This window comes from Pseudonaja textilis, chromosome 2 (assembly GCF_049901715.1).
Source record: "Pseudonaja textilis isolate UNSWEBS1 chromosome 2, rPseTex1.2, whole genome shotgun sequence".
Taxonomy (NCBI): domain Eukaryota; kingdom Metazoa; phylum Chordata; class Lepidosauria; order Squamata; family Elapidae; genus Pseudonaja; species Pseudonaja textilis.
The window spans coordinates 5,060,280-5,078,176 of NC_141991.1; the positions used below are offsets into that span (position 1 = coordinate 5,060,280).

Sequence of the window (17,897 nt, forward strand, 5' to 3'; positions counted from 1 at the left end):
CTAGTCTAGTGAAGAGAAGGACCAGGGGAGACAGGATAGCAGTCTTCCAATATTTGAGGGGCTGCCACGGAGACCGAAAGGGTCAAGCTATTTTCTAAAGCACCCGAAACAATGGATGGAAACTGAACAAGGAGAGATTTAACCTGGAAATAAGGAAAAACTTTTCTGACAGTGAGAACAGTCAACCAATGGAACAGCTTGACTTCAGAAGTTGTGGGAGCGTCATCACTTGAGACTTTCAAGAAGAGATTGGACTGCCATTTATCAGAAATGGTGTAGGGTCTCCCGCTTGGGTGGGGGGGTTGGACTAGATGACCTAGAAGGTCCGTTCCAACTGATTATCTGTTATCTTTTAAAGACATTTGTTAAAAGCTCTGTTGCTCTGTGTAATATTGTCCATCCCAGAGTCCTATGGTGAGTGTTAAACTCCCATAAAGGTAAATCGTGCATTGTGTTAAGGCACGTGCAGAAACCCAATGAAATTAGGAGCCGAGCTGATAAGTATATTTCAGGATAAATAAACTGTCAACCTGTGGGACATCAACCTCAGTATTCTACCTCCAAAGAGTGACTGACTATAGATCCCTGAATGTTCACTAGCAGGGCATGAAGGCTACTCCAAATAGTCCTCAGTTTACAACATTCAAAGTTACAACTGTACTGAAAAAAAACACAACTATGGTCAGTTTTCACCCTTACGACTGTTGCATCATCCTTATGGTTACATGGTCAAAATTTGAGTGCTTGGCAACTGACGTGTATTTATGACCGTTGCTGTGATGACCCAGAGTGTAACACAAACGTAACAAAATCCAAAACGTAAATAAATGTCCTTTAATGCCTCCAACTTGGCCCCGCTGTTCAATAATCCTCAGTTGGAGATAAAACTTATTCAAAAATGGTCTTCAAAAGAAAGCAATATAGTCCAAACTTAATGAACAGATAGAGGTGAAATAAAAAACCCAAAACAAACTACAATGAAGGAATTTCCACAACGGACCAGGATAAGTAATTACCAACTTCAAGGAGATAACAAGGCACAGTGTGTTGGAAGGATGCCAACCAAGATAACTTCAGCCCAAAATAAAACACGCTTTGCTTCTGGCAACGCTGTGTTTTAACCGTCTGTCTTATATACTATTCTCCCCAGCTGCAACCAATGAGGGGGATCATGGCCGCTTCCTCTCTCGTAAGCCAAGTTGTTTCCTTCTCCCTTCCTCCCTGCATGTCCTAGGATGAAGAGGGGATGGGCCTGGGTCTTCCTCTGACTGCCCAGCCAGCCTCTGCCCTTCCCCAGCCTCCTCCACAACCTCCGGAGCCAAACCACCACTCCCTGTCAGCTGTTCCTCCTCTCCCTCAGAGTCCCACTCTACCAAGGCCATGACAGCTGCTGCATCCATGATCACCGTTGGTAACCTTCCCAGGCAGTTTCCAACAAGCAAACTCCACGGGGGAGCTTGTTTCACTTAAAGACTGTATGATTCATTTAATGTGCAATGGTTCACTTAAAAACTGGGGCAAAAAAACGTTCCTAAAATATGGCACAACTCAAATTAACAACTGCCTCATTCAGCAACAGAAATTTTGGGCTCCATTGCGGTCGTAAGTTGTGGGCTAACAGTATCGAAGTTGAGATGTATTGCTTTGTGTATTGAGATGCCATGTTCCATGATCTTCTTCAGGAAGTCCTCAACTTACGAACTAAAAAAAAAAGCCTGTTATTTCTGTTGGTAAACGAGGTGGTGGGGAAGAGAGTTTTGCTCCATTTTAACAACTTTTTTTGCCACAGTTATTTGAATCACTGCAATTGTTAAAATTGTAAGACGGGTATTCATTGAATCCATTGACTTTGGGTGGGGCGGCCGGGGATAGGACTAGATAGATAGATAGATAGATAAATAGATAGATAGATAGATAGATAGATAGATAGATAGATAGATAGATAGATAGATAGAAAAAGAAAAAGAAAAAAGAAAGAGAGAGAGAGACAGAGACAGAGAGAGAGAGAGAGAGAGAGAGAAAGAAAGAAAGAAAGAAAGAAAGAAAGAAAGAAAGAAAGAAAGAAAGAAAGAAAGAAAGAAAGAAAGAAAGAATTCTTTATTGGCCAAGTGTGATTGGACACACAAGGTATTTGTCTTGGTGCAAATGCTCTCAGTGTACATAAAAGAAAAGATACATTCATCAAGAATCAAGAATCATAAGGTATAACAATGATAGTCCTAGGGTACAATAAACAATCAAATCATACTAGGAAACAGTCAATATAAATTGTAAGGATACAAGCAACAAAGTTACAGTCATACAGTCACAAGTGGGAGGGGATGGGTGATAAGAAGTGATGAGAAGATTAATAGAAGTAGTGCAGACTTTGTAAATAGTTGGACAGTGTTGAGGGAATTATTTGTTTAGCGGAGTGATGGCATTTGGGGAAAAAACTGTCCTTGTGTCTAGTTGTTCTGGTGTGCAGTGTTCTATAGCGTCGTTTTGAGGGAAGGAGTTGAAACAGTTTATGTCCGGGATGTGAGGGGTCTGTAAATATTTTCACAGCCCTCTTTTTGACTCATGCCGTATACAGGTCCTCAATGGAAGGGAGGTTGGTAGTAATTGTTTTTTCTGAGGTTCTAATTATCCTCTGAAGTCTGTGTCTGTCCTGTTGGGTTGCAGAGCCAAACCAGACAGTTATAGAGGTGCAGATTTCAGACTCAATAATTCCTCTGTAGAACTAGACTAAATGACCTACAAGATCCCTTCCAACTCTGATTATCTGTTGTCTGCTTGTCAGAAGGACAGAAAAGCTAATCACGTGACCCTGGGATACAGCAACCGTCATAAATACGAACCAGTTGCCAAGCGTCTGAATTTCGATCACCAGACCACCGGGATGCTAGAATGGTTGTAAAATGTGAAAAATGGTCATAAGTCGCTTTTTTCAGTGCCGTTGTAACTTTGAATGGTTAGTGAATGAACTGTTACAAGTCGAGGACTACCTGTTTAGAGCATCCATGAGTACTTGAGTTTTTCATGCCTTTAAAAGGCAGGGGTCATTCTTTTGAAAGCAGCAAAGTCCACATTTTGGATGGAGAGGACCGCTGGTTTGAAAGAGGGGTCGAAGAGGCCATCTGTGTCAAAACCGAACAGACTTCTCTCTACGGACCGGGAGGGATACTGCGGCATCGTCTACCTCCAATCCACAACATGGTCCTTTCAGCAGTTCCAAAAAAGGGCAGGACAAGAAGCCACGGGTGGAAACTAATCAAAGAGAGAAGCAACTTAGAACTAAAGAGGAAATTTCCTGATAGTAAGGACAATGAATCAGTGGAACAACTTGCCTCCAGAAGTTGTGGATGCTCCAACACTGGGATTTTTAAAGAAGAGATTGGACAACCATTTGTCTGATGTTGTGCAGGGTTGCCTGCCTGGGCAGGGGGTTGGACTATAAGACCTTTAAGGTTCCTTCCAACTCTGTTATCCTATTCCTATTCCTATTCCTATTCCTATTCCTATTCCTATTCCTATTCCTCTACTCTACTCTACTCTACTCTACTCTATTCTATTCTATTGTTGGAAGAATTATCCTTCTGGGTTCAGTTCCAAGTGGGGAAAAAAACATTGGAAACATGGAGGCTGTTTGGAAAGATGGTTTAATGGCGGACAGGACCACGTGGCTTGGAGCTCCAAAGAAGGAAGGGCTGAGGTGCTGAAAATACCTGGTTTTATACCCTCTGTTGAGATTTGAATTTGAGCTTGGATTCTGATTGGTGGTGAGACTCCCATGGGGCCATGCAGGGGCAACTCTGTAGGCTGTCCTGAGTCCCAGGCTTGGTTGAGCCTTGCTGGATGTTGATGTAATGAAAGGGCTTTGGGCAATTCCTATTACAGTTCTACCTGGAGATCTTTGTTATGTAAAATAGGCTGGCCTAGGCCAGAGTCATGCCCATTAGCGAAGGTGTGGGGGTTTCTGTTTCTGAGTTTCTACTCTTTTTTGGGGGGGGGAAATTTTGACTTTTTAATATTTCCTAGAATATTTCATTTTTTTAGGAGAGGGGTGGGTGATAACTTCGTGTTGTGGCTCCGATTCCCGAGCCTGTGCTGTTAGAGGAAGAGGAGGAGGAAGAGGAATTGGGAATGCCTTCCTCCCCAGGACCTTCCTCTCTGGCAATGCCTTCCTCCCTGATAATGCCTCAGGTTTCAGCAGACAACCGAGAGGAACAGCCTGAGATTAATCAGGAGGAGGAGGGCATATCGGAGCAGCCCCTGACAGGGAGTCACGTAGACGAATGTTGGCTTGATCCTAGGCAGCGTTGTAGGAAGAAATGTGAGCTGCAACGTAGGAGGTGTGGGAGGGTCAGAGAGTGATCTGAGTCATTGAGACACACCCCACAGGGGATAAAAGTGGGTGTGTTTTCTCCGGAAACTTTGTACGGGATAAAGTTTTACTTCTCTTCCAGGTTTTGTTGTGACTGTTTCTTGTGGTCTGCTTTGGAATCTTTAGTGAGTTATTTTTCGTGTTATCTTTTCGGACTTGGAAGGCAGAGTGTGTTAGAATGCCAAGGACATTATCAGTATAAAGGATTAACTCTGTAAAGACTGAGTCAGCTTGCCTGCCTGTGTTTGGACTCTTTCAACTTCCTATTTCTATTCTATTCTATTCTATTCTATTCTATTCCATTCTACTCTATTCTAAAGCACCACACCCATTTGCACAACTCAGGTGACTCTGGAGACACAGATAAACCTGCAGATGGCCTTAAATGACCCCCTAAAAGGATGCAAACGACCAGCTGTCTGCAGGGAGTATAAATCCTTCCATTCCCCACCATCTAGTCAGAGTTCATCTTGGATGAGAAGCGAAACGTCTTCAACGGAAAATAAAAAACCCAGAAAGTCCAATTGCCTCTTGAAAAAAAAGCACATTTGGGATATCGGTTGAGCTTTCCCTCCGGCCTCCAGGTGGCGGAATAAAAAAAACCACACACATTATTGTTTGGTCCTCTCTGTCTCCCACTCCTCTATGGTGCCTCTGCTAGGATGCACGCCAGTTTCGCAAGGAGTTTGCAAATTGCACCCGGTGTTTGCTGCCAGTTACTTGTTTCCATTGTGAAAGCGAGCAACGGCTTTTGCTGCTGCTGCATCCCATCGTGGACGGAAGGAACCCCAAAAAGGTATTTCCTTTCTTTTTGAAGCCTCGCCTCTTTTTTTTTCTTTTCTTTTCTTTTCACGGGCTATGGCTCCCCCTAAACAGGGTTGCAGCATTATTTCAAGAATCATTCCTGATCAGAAAATTGAAGGTGATGCAATTTGAGCATTTGAACGGCTCTTAGAAAGATATCTTGCTTTTTAATTCGAAGGATGGGAATCAAAGCATGATCCCTCTTTTTTTATTTTTATTTTTTAAAGTTTGCAGTCCTTAAGATGGCTCTTGGTCTGATAAACGGGGCTGTCTCCTGGGGATGGATATCCTCAGGTTGTAGAGTTGAGAGTTGATTGCTTGCCAAGGAAAAAGCTCTTTGTGTTTTACATAAATATATTTGTGGCTAAATTGGTTTTACCAAACAAACAGAAAAGGAGATTGAATGGTATTTCTGTTAAAGAAAGCACAGTCCAAGTCTTTTTATATTACAGGTCAGTTCATATTTATATTGTTTGTATTGACTGTTTCCTAGTATGATTTGATTGCTTATTGTACCCTATGACTATCATTAAGTGTTGTACCTTGTGATTCTTGACAAATGTATCTTTTCTTTTATGTACACTGAGAGCATTTGCACCAAGACAAATTCCTTGTCTGTCCAATCACACTTGGCCAATAAAGAATTCTATTCTGTTCTGTTCATATATTGTACTAGTCCATCATTTTAAGTTAAGTTTAGTGAACTGTGTACGTGTAGCTGGTTGTGGTTTATGCAATAAACTATGATAATTCCTGCTGTAGCCCATGTGTATTAATCAGATTAATAGTGCAAGAATATCTTCATTATACCGAAGCAATGTTTTACAAAATGCTAACAGCTATACATAATTTCTACTCTAATTGCGGGTTTTTTTCTTTCCTCTAAATATTTTTTTAAATTGTTCTCCACTTTTCCTTCTTCCACAAAACGTGTGAAAATGTATTAGCCATCTCTCTGGCAAATATTTTGTGCATTTGCTATTATAATTTAGCAGTTATGAAAAGAGGGAAAAATTAGATGATTTCCATAAAGGGATCTTATTTTATTATAGCCCAGAATCTGTTGCAGAGTAATAACAATTTCTATGCTATAACAGCATTTCTAGAGTCCTTTATAGAAATCATCTAACCCTCATCAAAATAAGTTGACGCCATTAAAACAAAGGAGAAATGGATCATCAATCGGAGTGATAACTGAAATGCGAATTATTGGTAAGACTTATTTCCCAGCAGGGGAAAACCTTTGTCAGCTGTTCTAGCTCCTGATGCAATTCTTGCATCAAGATTGACAAGACTGATCTGGAGGCATCCAGTCAGAGCAACAACAGCAATCTCCTGGGAACAGAAGGAAAAGGAAGATTTGGTTGCCAAATATTTTCAGTGTTTGTGAAGGAAGAACTAAAAGCCCCCTCCTCTAATATCTTTATATTAACACGTTAAAATGTATTAAATGTATTTATTTTGTTTATCATAAAAAATAAAACAAAAAAATACATCCATCACTAACAACGAAAAAGAAACAAATTGGAGTACAGAAAAAGAAAAATGTAATATCAAGTATCAGACAAATTTAAGATTAAATATATAGAATCCACCCTGGCTGGATGCTGAAAAAAAGGGAGAAAAACAATAAAACCAGACAATTTTATAAGAGTCTAGAAGCCGTTTGTGGACTTTCTACGTGTTAAGTACAATAACAGATGGTTAACAGAGGGATTTGAAGATAAAGTGTTTAGCCTAACTTATTGACTGTTTTTAAAAAAAAAGATATTTGTATATATTATGATTAGATCTTGGGTCATTTGAGTATTAAGTAGAAACCCCCACACCTGGAATATTTGTTTAATATACATCCATCACTAACAATGAAGAAACAAATTGGTGTACAAAAAAAAAGGAAAAATTGAGTATCAAGTATCAAACAAATTTAAGATTAAATAAATAGAACCTACGCTGGCTGGATGCTGAAAAAAAGGGAGAGAAATAATAAAACTAGACAATTTTATAAGAATCTGGAAGCCATTTGTGGACTTTCTACGTGTTAAGTACAATAACAGATGGTTAACAGAGAGATTTGAAGATAAATATAATGTTTAGCCTAACCTATTGACTGCTCTTTTATAAAATAAAAACATTTGTACATATTATGATTGTGTCGATTTGAATATTAGATAGAAACCCCCACACCTGGAATATTTGTTTGTTTAATATAGGTGGTGTTTTGTTTTGGTTTTTTGTTAAATAGGAATGGGAAAGCTTATAATTATTTGTAGAGCCTCTATGTAAAGGGGAGAAGTTAAAATTTAGAATTTAGGTCTTGATACTTAGTAATGTGCTAGCATGCAGGAATGATCAAGAATGCTTCCCAAAGCAAAAGTGATCAAAAATGCTTGTTCAAGTGGAACCCTGAACATACCATAGGACAGTGCAACAGTTGAGGAAGAGAGGAACTTGGGGACAATGTACTAAATATGGTATAATATGCTAATTGTTCCTGGGACAAATGTGCTGATTGATGCTAGATATCGGTAGTCCTCGACTTAGTTTATTTAGTGGCCGTTTGAAAGTTACAATAGCAGTGAAAAATGTGACTTATGATCATTTTTCACACTTGTGACCATTGCATTGCAGCATCCTCAGGGTCGCATGATCTAAATTCAGACGTTTGGCAACTGACTCATATTTACGACAGTTCCCATGTCTTGCAGTCATCTTCTGACATGCAAAGAACATGGAAAGAAAGAAAGAAAGAAAGAAAGAAAGAAAGAAAGAAAGAAAGAAAGAAAGAAAGAAAGAAAGAAAGAAAGAAAGAAAGAAAGAAAGAAAGAAAGAAAGAAAGAAAGAAAGAATTCTTTATTGGCCAAGTGTGATTGGACACACAAGGAATTTGTCTTGGTGCAAATGCTCTCAGTGTACATAAAATAAAAGATAGATTCGTCAAGAATCATAAGGTACAACATTTAATACTAGTCATAGGGTACACTAAGCAATCAAATCATATTAAGAAACGGTCAACATAAATCGTAAGGATACAAGCGACAAAATTACAGGAAGGATGAGAATAATAATACAGTATTACTAAGTAATTTGACAGTGTTTTGGGAGTTAGTTGTTTAGCTGAATGATGGTGTTTGGGAAAAAACTATCCTTGTGTCTAGTTGTTCTGGTGTGCAATGCTCTATAGTGTCGTTTTGAGGGAAGGAGTTGAAACAGTTTATGTCCGGGATGTGAGGGGTCTGTAAATATTTTCACAGCCCTCTTTTTGACTCGTGGAGTATATAGTTCCTCAGTGGAAGGCAGGTTGGTAGTAATTGGAATTGGCAGGTTGGAAGCCGGATTCACTTAACTAACTCAACAATTGCAGTGACTCACTTAACAACTGTGGCAAGAAAGGCCGTAAAACGGGGCAAGACTCGCTTGGCAATAAGTAACAAATCTCACTTAGCAATAGAAGTGTTGGGCTTGATTGTGGTTGTATTTCGAAGACTACCTGTATTGCTGATCCTAGCTAAGTAACAGTGGCTGAACTCGGGCAACATGGATAAGGTCATAGGATGCCCTAGAGGGGGTTGGTTTAAGGTGGGCTTACGGAGAATTAACTATAAAAGCTGTATTGTTAAAGGAATGGCTTTGGCACTAGGCCTATAGGGATCGATCCCTTGGTGTCCTTTTTCCGCACAGGATAAACTCTTTGCAATCACTACCTTGGTGTGTGTTTCACTGGGCGTGGCATGCCAGGTGCGCACCCAGCTTTCTGAGGCAACATTTATAAAAGAAAAAGCCAGGACCTCGTCTATTTGGTGATTTAAGGACATAAGAAGAATCCCTATTAAATGTGGATAAACTAATCCCGCTTTCTTTTTTTCTGCAAGATCTAATCTGAATCGGTCACCAAAGGTTTATTCTTCCACGCTTTCGGGTTCATGCTGGAGCCCAACATTGGAGAATTTCTCTCTCTTTCTCCCTCCCTCTCCGTCTCTCCCTCTCCCTCTCCAGAATGTGTGCATTGGACTATTATCACCGTTGTTTTATACCCTAATCGATAACTGAAAGCTACACACAACCAGGAATTATATAAATACAATGTGCAGAAAGTGTACATATTCTGGAAAGACCGAAGTTCCCTCATGATGTGCTCCAGAACAATTCCCAAAGCTTGGAAGAATAAACTTTTGGTCCGGATAACCAACTCAGATTGGATCCTGCAAGATTATCCTGAGACTTGTATAGATTTACTTTGGGTTTTTTTTTGTTTGTTTTTTCAAACAGTGGTTATTTGCCTTTTCTTGAACTTCTCAACTTCACCTCTGGCATTTTACGGCTCTTGATCTCCATAACTTCATCTCCTCTACAGGAGATTTCATAGCACTGTGACTCTGAGGGGGAAAAGTGATCCAGTGGAGAAAACAAAAATTGGGCTGCCGGGGGTGGAGTAGCTTCATGAGATTCCTTGGGAAACTTCCAAATGTAAAATCCTAAACCCACTTTTTTAAGGGAGGCCAAATCGCCACTCGGTTGTCTGTGTTTTCCATTCTTCAAGCAAAATAGCTAGGGAGTGTATTATCTAAGGCACCAGAGCAGAAGGAATGAGCTGCGGCCCCTATTTAAATCGATCGGTAGGTACTCAAAGGTGCTTTTTCAGGAGGCAACTGGACTTTCTTGTTTTTTGTTTTCCTTTGAAGACATTTCGCTTCTCTTCCTTCTTCAACTCTGACAGGATAGTGGGGAATGGAAGGATTTATATTCTCTATACCAGTAGTGCCTAACGTTTCTGGGCTCCTGTGGCAAAAATTGTGTGCGAGCGCTTGTGTGCCAGCACCTAGAAGGCAATGTGGACACACACACCCATGTCCCCTGCACATGCGTGTGCAATCTCTCCCCCGCCACCCCCTTACCCGCACTGCACCTCCCAGTTGATTTTCAGCTCATTTGAGGCCTTTTTTGGCCTCCCAGAGGCTTGAGGAAAGCTTCTGCAGCCTTTGCAGGCCCAAAAACGGGCCTGTTTTGTCACTTTTGGTATTTCTGGAAATACAGGAAGTGACCAAACGGGCCTATTTTTCAGCCCGCCAAGGCTTTCCTCAAGCCTCTGGGAGCTAAAAAAGGCTTCAAACAGAGCAAAAATCAGCTGGAAGGTGCGCGCATGCGCAGTGAGGTAAGTTTGCCTGCAGCTTGTGTGCCAGCACAAATGGCTCTGCGTGCCACCTGTGGCACAGGTTCGCCACAACGGCTCTATACTCCACAGACGTTTAGCTATACAATTTGGGATGAACACCCTTTGAATGGTGTGGGAGTAGGAATGGATTTCCTGAGGAAAAATTACAGACTACAGGAACCGTTTGCACCACTCAGGTGACCCTGAAGACACAGGTAAACCTCCAAGTGCTTCAAGGATCCTCTCAAAGGGTGCAAATTACCAGCTGTCTGCAAGGAGTATAAACGGGTGGGCTGCTACTGGTTTGTCCCGGTTCAGGCAAACAGGTAGCTAATTTTATCCTTTTTAATTACTGGTTTGGCGAACCGGTAAATCCGACCCCTGGCTGGCCACGCCTACTCCATCCCGCTTCCCAGGAGTCTCCACGTGGCCCATTTTGGATGCCAGGTAAGTACAGGGCCTGCACGGAGGCTTGGGGAGGGCGAAAAACAGGCCTCCCAGAGGCTCTGGGAGACTGGAAATGGGCCTGTTTCCAGCCTCCAGAGGGCCTCGAGCCTGGGGAGGCCGTTTTCGCCCTCCCAGAGGCTTGAAGAAAGCCTCTGTAGCCCAGGGAGGGCGAAAAATGGGCCTCCTGGAAGTCCCGGAAGGGCAGAAATGGGTCTGTTTCCAGCCTCCAGAGGGCCTCCGGAAGCCGGGGAGGCCATTTTCAGCCTCCCAGACATTCGAGGAAAGCCTCCGGAGCCAAGGGAGGATGAAGACATCCCCCGCTAACATGGTGCAGGAGGTGATTAAGCCACACCCACCATAGCCATGCCCACCCAGGAACTGGGCAGAGAACCGGTTGCTAAAATTTTTGCAGCCCAACCCTGAGTATAAATCCTTCCATTCCCCACTATCAAGTCAGAGCGGAAGAAGCTTCTTGGATAAGAAGCGAAACGCCTTCAAAAGAAAAAAACAGGAAAGTCCAGTTGCCTCCTGAAAAAGCACCGGCCCACTGCTTGGCACCCACTGCTCCAAAGTACCTGAAGACAGGACAAAACCCAATGGATGGAAACGAATCAAGAAAAGAAGCAATGTAGAAATAAGGAGAAATGTCCTGAAGTTAGAATCGCTCAGTGCAACGACTTGCCTTCAGAACTTGTGGACGCTTCATCAGTGGAAGATTTTAAGAAGAGATTGGACAGCCATTTGTCTGGAATGATATAGGGTTTTCTGCCTGTGCAGGGGGTTGGACTAGAAGATCTCTAAGGTCCCTCCCAACTCTGTTATTCTGTTACAGGGACATGGCAAAACAAAAATAGTTTGCTGGAACACATTGCATATTAGCTGCCAGCAACAAAACAAAACACAGTTTTCAAACCCAAGATGGCTTGTTGAGTTAGGGATATTATCCTCACCAACGAACAAAACCTGGACATTTTAATATGTTCTATACATACTGATTAAGGATTCTGCAGCTTCATATTTAATTTTTCAGAAGATTCAGGGTTTCCTTTTAAAATAGTTTTTTTTAAGAAGATAATTAACAGATAATCAGAGTTGGAAGGAACCTTGGAGGTCATCTAGTCCAACCCCCCCAAGCAGGAGACCCTACACCATTTCTGACAAATGGCAGTCCAATCTCTTTTTGAAGGTCTCAAATTATGACGTTCCCACAACTTCCAAGGGCAAAGCTATTCCACTGGTTGATTGTTCTGTCAGAAAGTTTCTCCTTATTTCCAGGTCGAATCTCTCCTTGTTCAGTTTCCATCCATTATTTCTTGTCTGCCCTTCGGGTACTTTAGAAAATAGCTTGACCCCTTCCTCCCCTCTGTGGCAGCCCCTCAAATACTGGAGGACCGCTATCCTGTCTCCCCTGGTCCTTCTCTTCACTAGACTGGCCAAGCCCAGTTTTCAGACATGATATTCTTCCGATTAAAATAGGAATTCTGATTTTGGGGGGGAATCAGCCCCCCCCTTTCTTCTCCTCCTTCCCTTCCCCTCGGAGGCTCCCTGAGTCGGGTTGCTGCTGCCCGACGCGGCTCCAGTCCCGCGTTGCCTCGGGAAGGGAAAGGCAAAAAAGGGAAGAGCCGCGGCGGCGCTTTGCAAAGAGGACCGGTGAAGGCGAAGCGGTTTTGCAAATGATTCCTGGGCACCCAGATGTCAATAAATGTTTTTTTGCCCGGGAAGCCCATTCTCACAAGTTTAAAAGGCTCATGTAATAATACGTCTTTCTCTCTTCCCCCTACCCCCACACCCCCCAACGGGGCGCGCTTCAACGACTCCCTGGGCCGCTGTCGCTCTTTCAAAAAAGTGTGAGGCGGAAAGTCAGTTGCAGGAAAAACCGAGCCAAGGAGCGGGGACACAAGTCGCAACCTCAAGACTAGTGGCGGGTGGAGTGGGGGGCAGAAGAAGACTATTATTCCTGTTATTCTCGCGCTGTGGGGATAGTGAGCTGTGTGTTTAGTGGGTGTTTTGTGTGTGGGGGCGTGCCCGCGCACTGATGCCAGGCGAGAGCTGCCTTTGGGGTTATAGAGCTGCCTGCCTCTCGCCCAATTACCCGTGCTGGATGCAAAAAAAGTTCTCCGTGGGGAGGAAAGTGGACCCACGTCACGCCCCGGGTCTCTTCTCCTGCCTCTCCACCCCACCAGGTGCCTGCGCCATCAGCCCAGAGGAGCCCTGCCGCCTTTAGCCCACAGCTCGGAGGATCTCATGCAGGTCGGGGGGCGAGGAAGAGCCCAAAAGCACCAGCTGAGGCTTCCGTGCAGGGAGGGGACCTCTGGGGAAGACCTGGGGGGGGAGAGGAAAGAGAGAAAGGGGGGGGGTTAGTTGAGGTCAGGGCGGGGAGCTGATCGGATGCTTAGCGGGTGCTTAGGCAACCCCTGCACCCCTGGCTACTTTTCAGATATATATTTTTTTTCAGAGGGGAATATCATGCCTGAAGTTCCCCTAACCGTTCTTCATATGTTTTAGTCTCCAGTCCCCTCATTCAGTTGGGAGTGTGCAAAACATCTTTTTAACCTTTTTGGCATTTCATCCTAGATACTCGAGTGCTGCAAGATAATGTGAAAAAAGAGCGGAGACATGAAACTCCCTTATCTATGGAAAAGTGAGGATTTGCTGGTAAGATCTATTGTAGCCGTGTGTGAGTTTCGATCTTTTTTTTCTTTGAATTTTTACAACCTTCTTGTTTGCAAGGCTACCCTTGCGAAGTGCCTCTTGGTCCAAAATTTGCTACCAGGTGGACAAAAAGCAACTTGGAGATCCTGCAAGAGCTGAGTTCAAAAGATGGGCTCTGGAGGTGCCAGGAGAGCTGCACTGTCCGTAACTGCAAGTGGCTGGTCAAATCTAGGTGGTTTTTCCAAGATACAAATAAAAGCATCAACATTGTGTGTTCTATCCAGTGTAGGCCTCAGAACAGACAACCAAATATTTAGGATGCAATAATGTTATAATTGAGTTGGTTTCCCTTAAATTGTACATCAAGCCTGCAGATTTGTTAGAAAGACGGGTCTTCGTTTACAAAAATATTTTTTGAATAATCACTAAACGAAGGGTTGTAAGTCGGGGATTTACCCGGTATCAGTTGGCCCTTCTTCTGATATAAGGCCCTTGTCGGAGGGGGCTTCAGCATTTCAGAATCAAACCCAGAAAAGTTTTGGAACCTGTGAAGGCAGAAATCTAGCATCTGCCTACAACCACTACAACTACAACTCCAATTGATTCCGTGCCACCTTTGTTAGGCCCAAATTCAGTGTGTGTTATACACCTTTGTTTACATAGCTCTATTGAGGTAATCTTTGGCTTATGACTGGTTGCTTAGCAACCATTTGAAATTACAGCAGAACCCGCCGCCTCTCCCCACACCTGAAAAGTTACTTACAACCCAGTTCCAAAGTTCTTATAGCTCCACAGCCTGGTCACGTGACCAGAACAGAATAACAGAGTTGGAAGGGTCCTTGTAGGTCATCTAGTCAACCCCCACCGCCCAAGCAGGAGACTCTGCCTACACCATTTCTGGCAGATGGCCGTCCAGTCTCTTCTTGAAAGCTTCCAATGATGAAGCTACCACAACTTCTGAAGGCATCTTCTCTTCCATCAGTTGATTGCTTTCACTGTCAGAAAATTCCTCCTTATTTCCAGGTTGAATCTCTCAGTTTCCATCCAGTATTCCTTCAGGTGGCCTTCAGGTGCTTTGGAAAATAGGTTGACCCCCTCCTCAAATATTGGAAGACTGCTATCATGTCTCCCCTGGTCCTTCTTTTCACTAGACTAGCAATATCCAGTTTCTGTAACCATCATAGGTTTTACTCTCCAGTCCCCTAAACATCCTGGTTGCTCTTCTCTGCATTCTTTCGAGAGTCTCAACATCTTTTTTATAGTGTGGTGACCAAAACTGGATGCAGTACTCTAGGTGTGGTCTTGCTAAGGCTTTATAGAGTGGTATTAGTACCTCACTTGATCTCGATTGTATACCTCTGTTAATGCAACTTAGAATTGCATTAGCTTTTTTGGCGGTGGCTGCACACTCTTGGCTCCTGTTTAATTGGTTGCCCACCGAATTGGTTGACCACATTTTGAATGCTCAGCATTTTGAAGCATCCCATGTTCACACGATCATGATTTGTGTTTTTACCCCCTTTAAATGAGCGCTCACCTTCGCTAAGGTGGGCTCAGCCCCTCAACTTATTTTATCTCCCTTCCTTGGCCTAGGAAGCCTGGCTAAGATTTTGAATCCGGACCAGCCTTTTTAGATGTTGGAATAGGGCCGTGATGGCGAACCTATGGCACGTTTGTCACAGGCAGCACGCGGAGTCATTTGTGCGGTCACGCAGGCCCCAGCCAAACTTAACCCGCCCTGCGCATGCACGTGACTCCCAACTGATTTTCGGCCTGTTTGAGGCTGTTTTTGTCCTCCCAGAGGGTGGAGGGAAGCCTTTGCAACCTCAGGAGGCTGAAAAATGGTCCTTCTGGAAATACCAGAAGGGCCCATTTTCTTCTGCAGAACCTTCCCTCCAGCCTCCAGAAGGGCGAAAACGGCCTCCCCCAGGCTCCAGAGGCTGAAAACAGGCACTTCCGGTATTTCCGGAAGGCCTGTTTTTCAGCCTCCCGAGGCTGCAGAAGCTTCCCTCAAGCCTCCAGGAGGGCCAAAATGGCCTTACACGGGCCGAAAATCATCTGGGAGGCATGTGCAGTGCAGGTAAGGGGGCAAGGTTGCACGGGGGTGGCAGGGCACCATTGCATTGTGGGTGCCGACACGCGCATGCTTTCGGCACACCACAACAAAAAGTTTCGCCATGACTGGAATAGGGTAACACATTGTTCTGCCATTTTGCCCTTGCAGAGAAAAACGGAATCGGAGCGGGAGAATATTGTCTGGGAATGGAAAGAGCTACAAAGGTTTCTCCGAGATCAAGAAGAGCTCTTGTTAAGGCAGTTGGAAGAACTAGAGAAGGACATCATCACCAGGCGAGACAAGCACCTTTCCAGAAATGACCGTGGCAGAGCCAGCCGGAGGAAAGGAGAAAAGGAGCCTTTGTCAAAGGTGGTCAATTAAAACCCGCTTCCCAAAATGAAATGTGATTTTTTTTTTGGCCTTCTTGGATTTTGACTTGGAAAGAGCCACCTGCTGCTTCTCAATGTATACGGGCAGTTGAGTTCAACATTTCTTTGGCTAAGCGAGACAGTTGTTCAGCTGAGTTTTGCTCCATTTTACGACCTTTTCCTGCCACTGTTGTTAAACGAATCGCTGCAGTGGTGAAGTGAGTCACACAGCGGCTCAGGGAATCCGGCTTCGCCGTTAGCTTTGCTTGTCAGAGGGTCGCAGAAACGGATCGCACGACCGTGCGGGACCCTTCGACCGTCATAAATGTGAACCAGGTGCAAAGTGTCCAAAGTATGGTCATGTGACTACGATGCCGCAGCGGTCATAAGTGTGAAAAATGGTCATAAGTCCCTCTTTTCAGTGCTGTTGTAACTTCAAAACGGTCGCTAAATGAAGGTGTTAACTCATAAAATATTTCTGTGGTCTTTTAGAGTTGCCAACAGAAAGGGAGGGGGAAGCAGTGACGGCTTGCATTCCATAAATGTTTTCAAGAATAGTTTCTAGGTGACAGAAGTTTTTCCCGTGCAAAATTCTAACTGGAGAGCATGATTGATGACTCTGGGCTATGGATGTGTCCCATTGGAGAATATGAATTATGATGTACCTAGGAAGTGGGGGGAAACCAGGTCAAGAGTGAGAGTGAATGATGTGTCTCAGAGTCGGCTACATTCAGGCAGCGCCGGCATGTTTACTCCTAATAAATCTTTATGTTTGAAAATCTGGCTAGAGACTCATGATTTAAATGGAGGTAACTACCGGAGCCCTGACAGAAGGGTTGTAAGTTAAGCACCTCTGGGCTGCTTATAAAAATGGCTCCTTCAAAATAATCCTTAAGAGACAGCATTTAGCCAACTATGTCTGACTTCAGAGACCTAAAGTAGAGTCAAGCTGACAGGCAGTCCTCGACTTACAAACAGTTCATTTAGTGGCCGTTCGAAGTTACAACAGCAGCGAAAAAAATGACTTACGACCATTTTTTCACACTTATGACCGTTGCAGCATCCCGATGGTCACGTGATCAAAATTCAAACGCTTGGCCATTGACTCATATTTATGACGGTTGCCCCTTGTGCAACCTTCAGACCAGCAAAGTCAATGGGGAAGCCAGGTTCACTTAACTATGTTACTCACTGTCAGGATTCCAACAATCTCTCTAATTAAATCGTGATTCTCAAGCCAAACTTCAAAAGATTCATTAGAGGCAACATACTGGCACTGCCCCGTAGGAAGCCAACTCTGGCATACGTAATTTACAGCCTGTGACCCTGTTTCCCCACTCCCCCTGGGTACATCATAGTTCATATTCTCCAATGGGACACATCCATAGCCAAGAGTCATCAATCATGCTCTCCAGTTAGATTTTTGCATGGCAGAAACCTCGATCACTTAGAAACTATCTTTGAAAACATTTATGGATTGCAAGCTACCCACGGCTTCTCCCTCCCTTTCTGTTGGCAACTCTAAACAGACCACAGAAATATTTTATGAGTTAACACCTTCATTTAGTGACTGTTTTGTCTCATAAACCCAGATTCTCCAATTGAGGACGCTCACGGGCTGGGTGTCATCATTCACGTTCTCCAATGAAATATATTCGTGGGCACAAACTCTGGTATTTTATTTGAAGTCTTTTAAAGATAAGAGTTGGAATGTACTTTCGCTTTCAAACTGCTCTTCCGATTTCCTTCCTCCCCTCCCCCCCTTCCCTATGGCAACTACTAAAACAGGCATAGGAATGTTTTATGAGTTGACACTCACTTAACAACTGCAGTGATTCACTGAACAACTGTGGCAAGAGAGGTGGTAAGGCCCTATTGTGGTCGTAAGTCGAGGACTACCTGTATATGTCTACTAATCAAAATGAGTTGAGTGGAACATTGTCGGGAAAATATTTTGAAAATTATTGGATTTAATTCATTAATGATGTGAATAACTAATCACGCTGCATCTGTGGTCACTTTAATTAAAACCATTTCTATGTTTGCATCAAG

At 43.5% G+C, this 17,897-nt stretch overlaps 2 protein-coding genes across 4 annotated transcripts in view; one reads left to right on the forward strand and one right to left on the reverse strand.

Annotated features, from left to right (window-relative positions):
* LOC113450224 (uncharacterized) overlaps nt 1-17,897 on the reverse strand; it is a 160,044-nt gene that overhangs the window by 100,752 nt on the left and 41,395 nt on the right. The gene's annotated exons all lie outside the window — the stretch shown is intronic.
* Nucleotides 4,395-17,897, forward strand: part of LOC113450227 (uncharacterized) — a 30,140-nt gene continuing 16,637 nt past the window's right edge. Inside the window, exons 1-3 of one of the 3 annotated variants that reach the window (XM_087927973.1) lie at nt 4,395-5,162; nt 13,344-13,424; nt 15,646-15,846. In XM_087927973.1, the coding sequence (XP_087784099.1) occupies nt 13,386-13,424; nt 15,646-15,846 (240 nt within the window). In that variant the 5' untranslated portion in view covers nt 4,395-5,162; nt 13,344-13,385. Of the gene's footprint in view, nt 5,163-12,729; nt 12,752-13,343; nt 13,425-15,645; nt 15,847-17,897 lie in introns of those variants that run through there. The other 2 variants (XM_087927975.1, XM_087927974.1) reach the window with 2 other exon arrangements.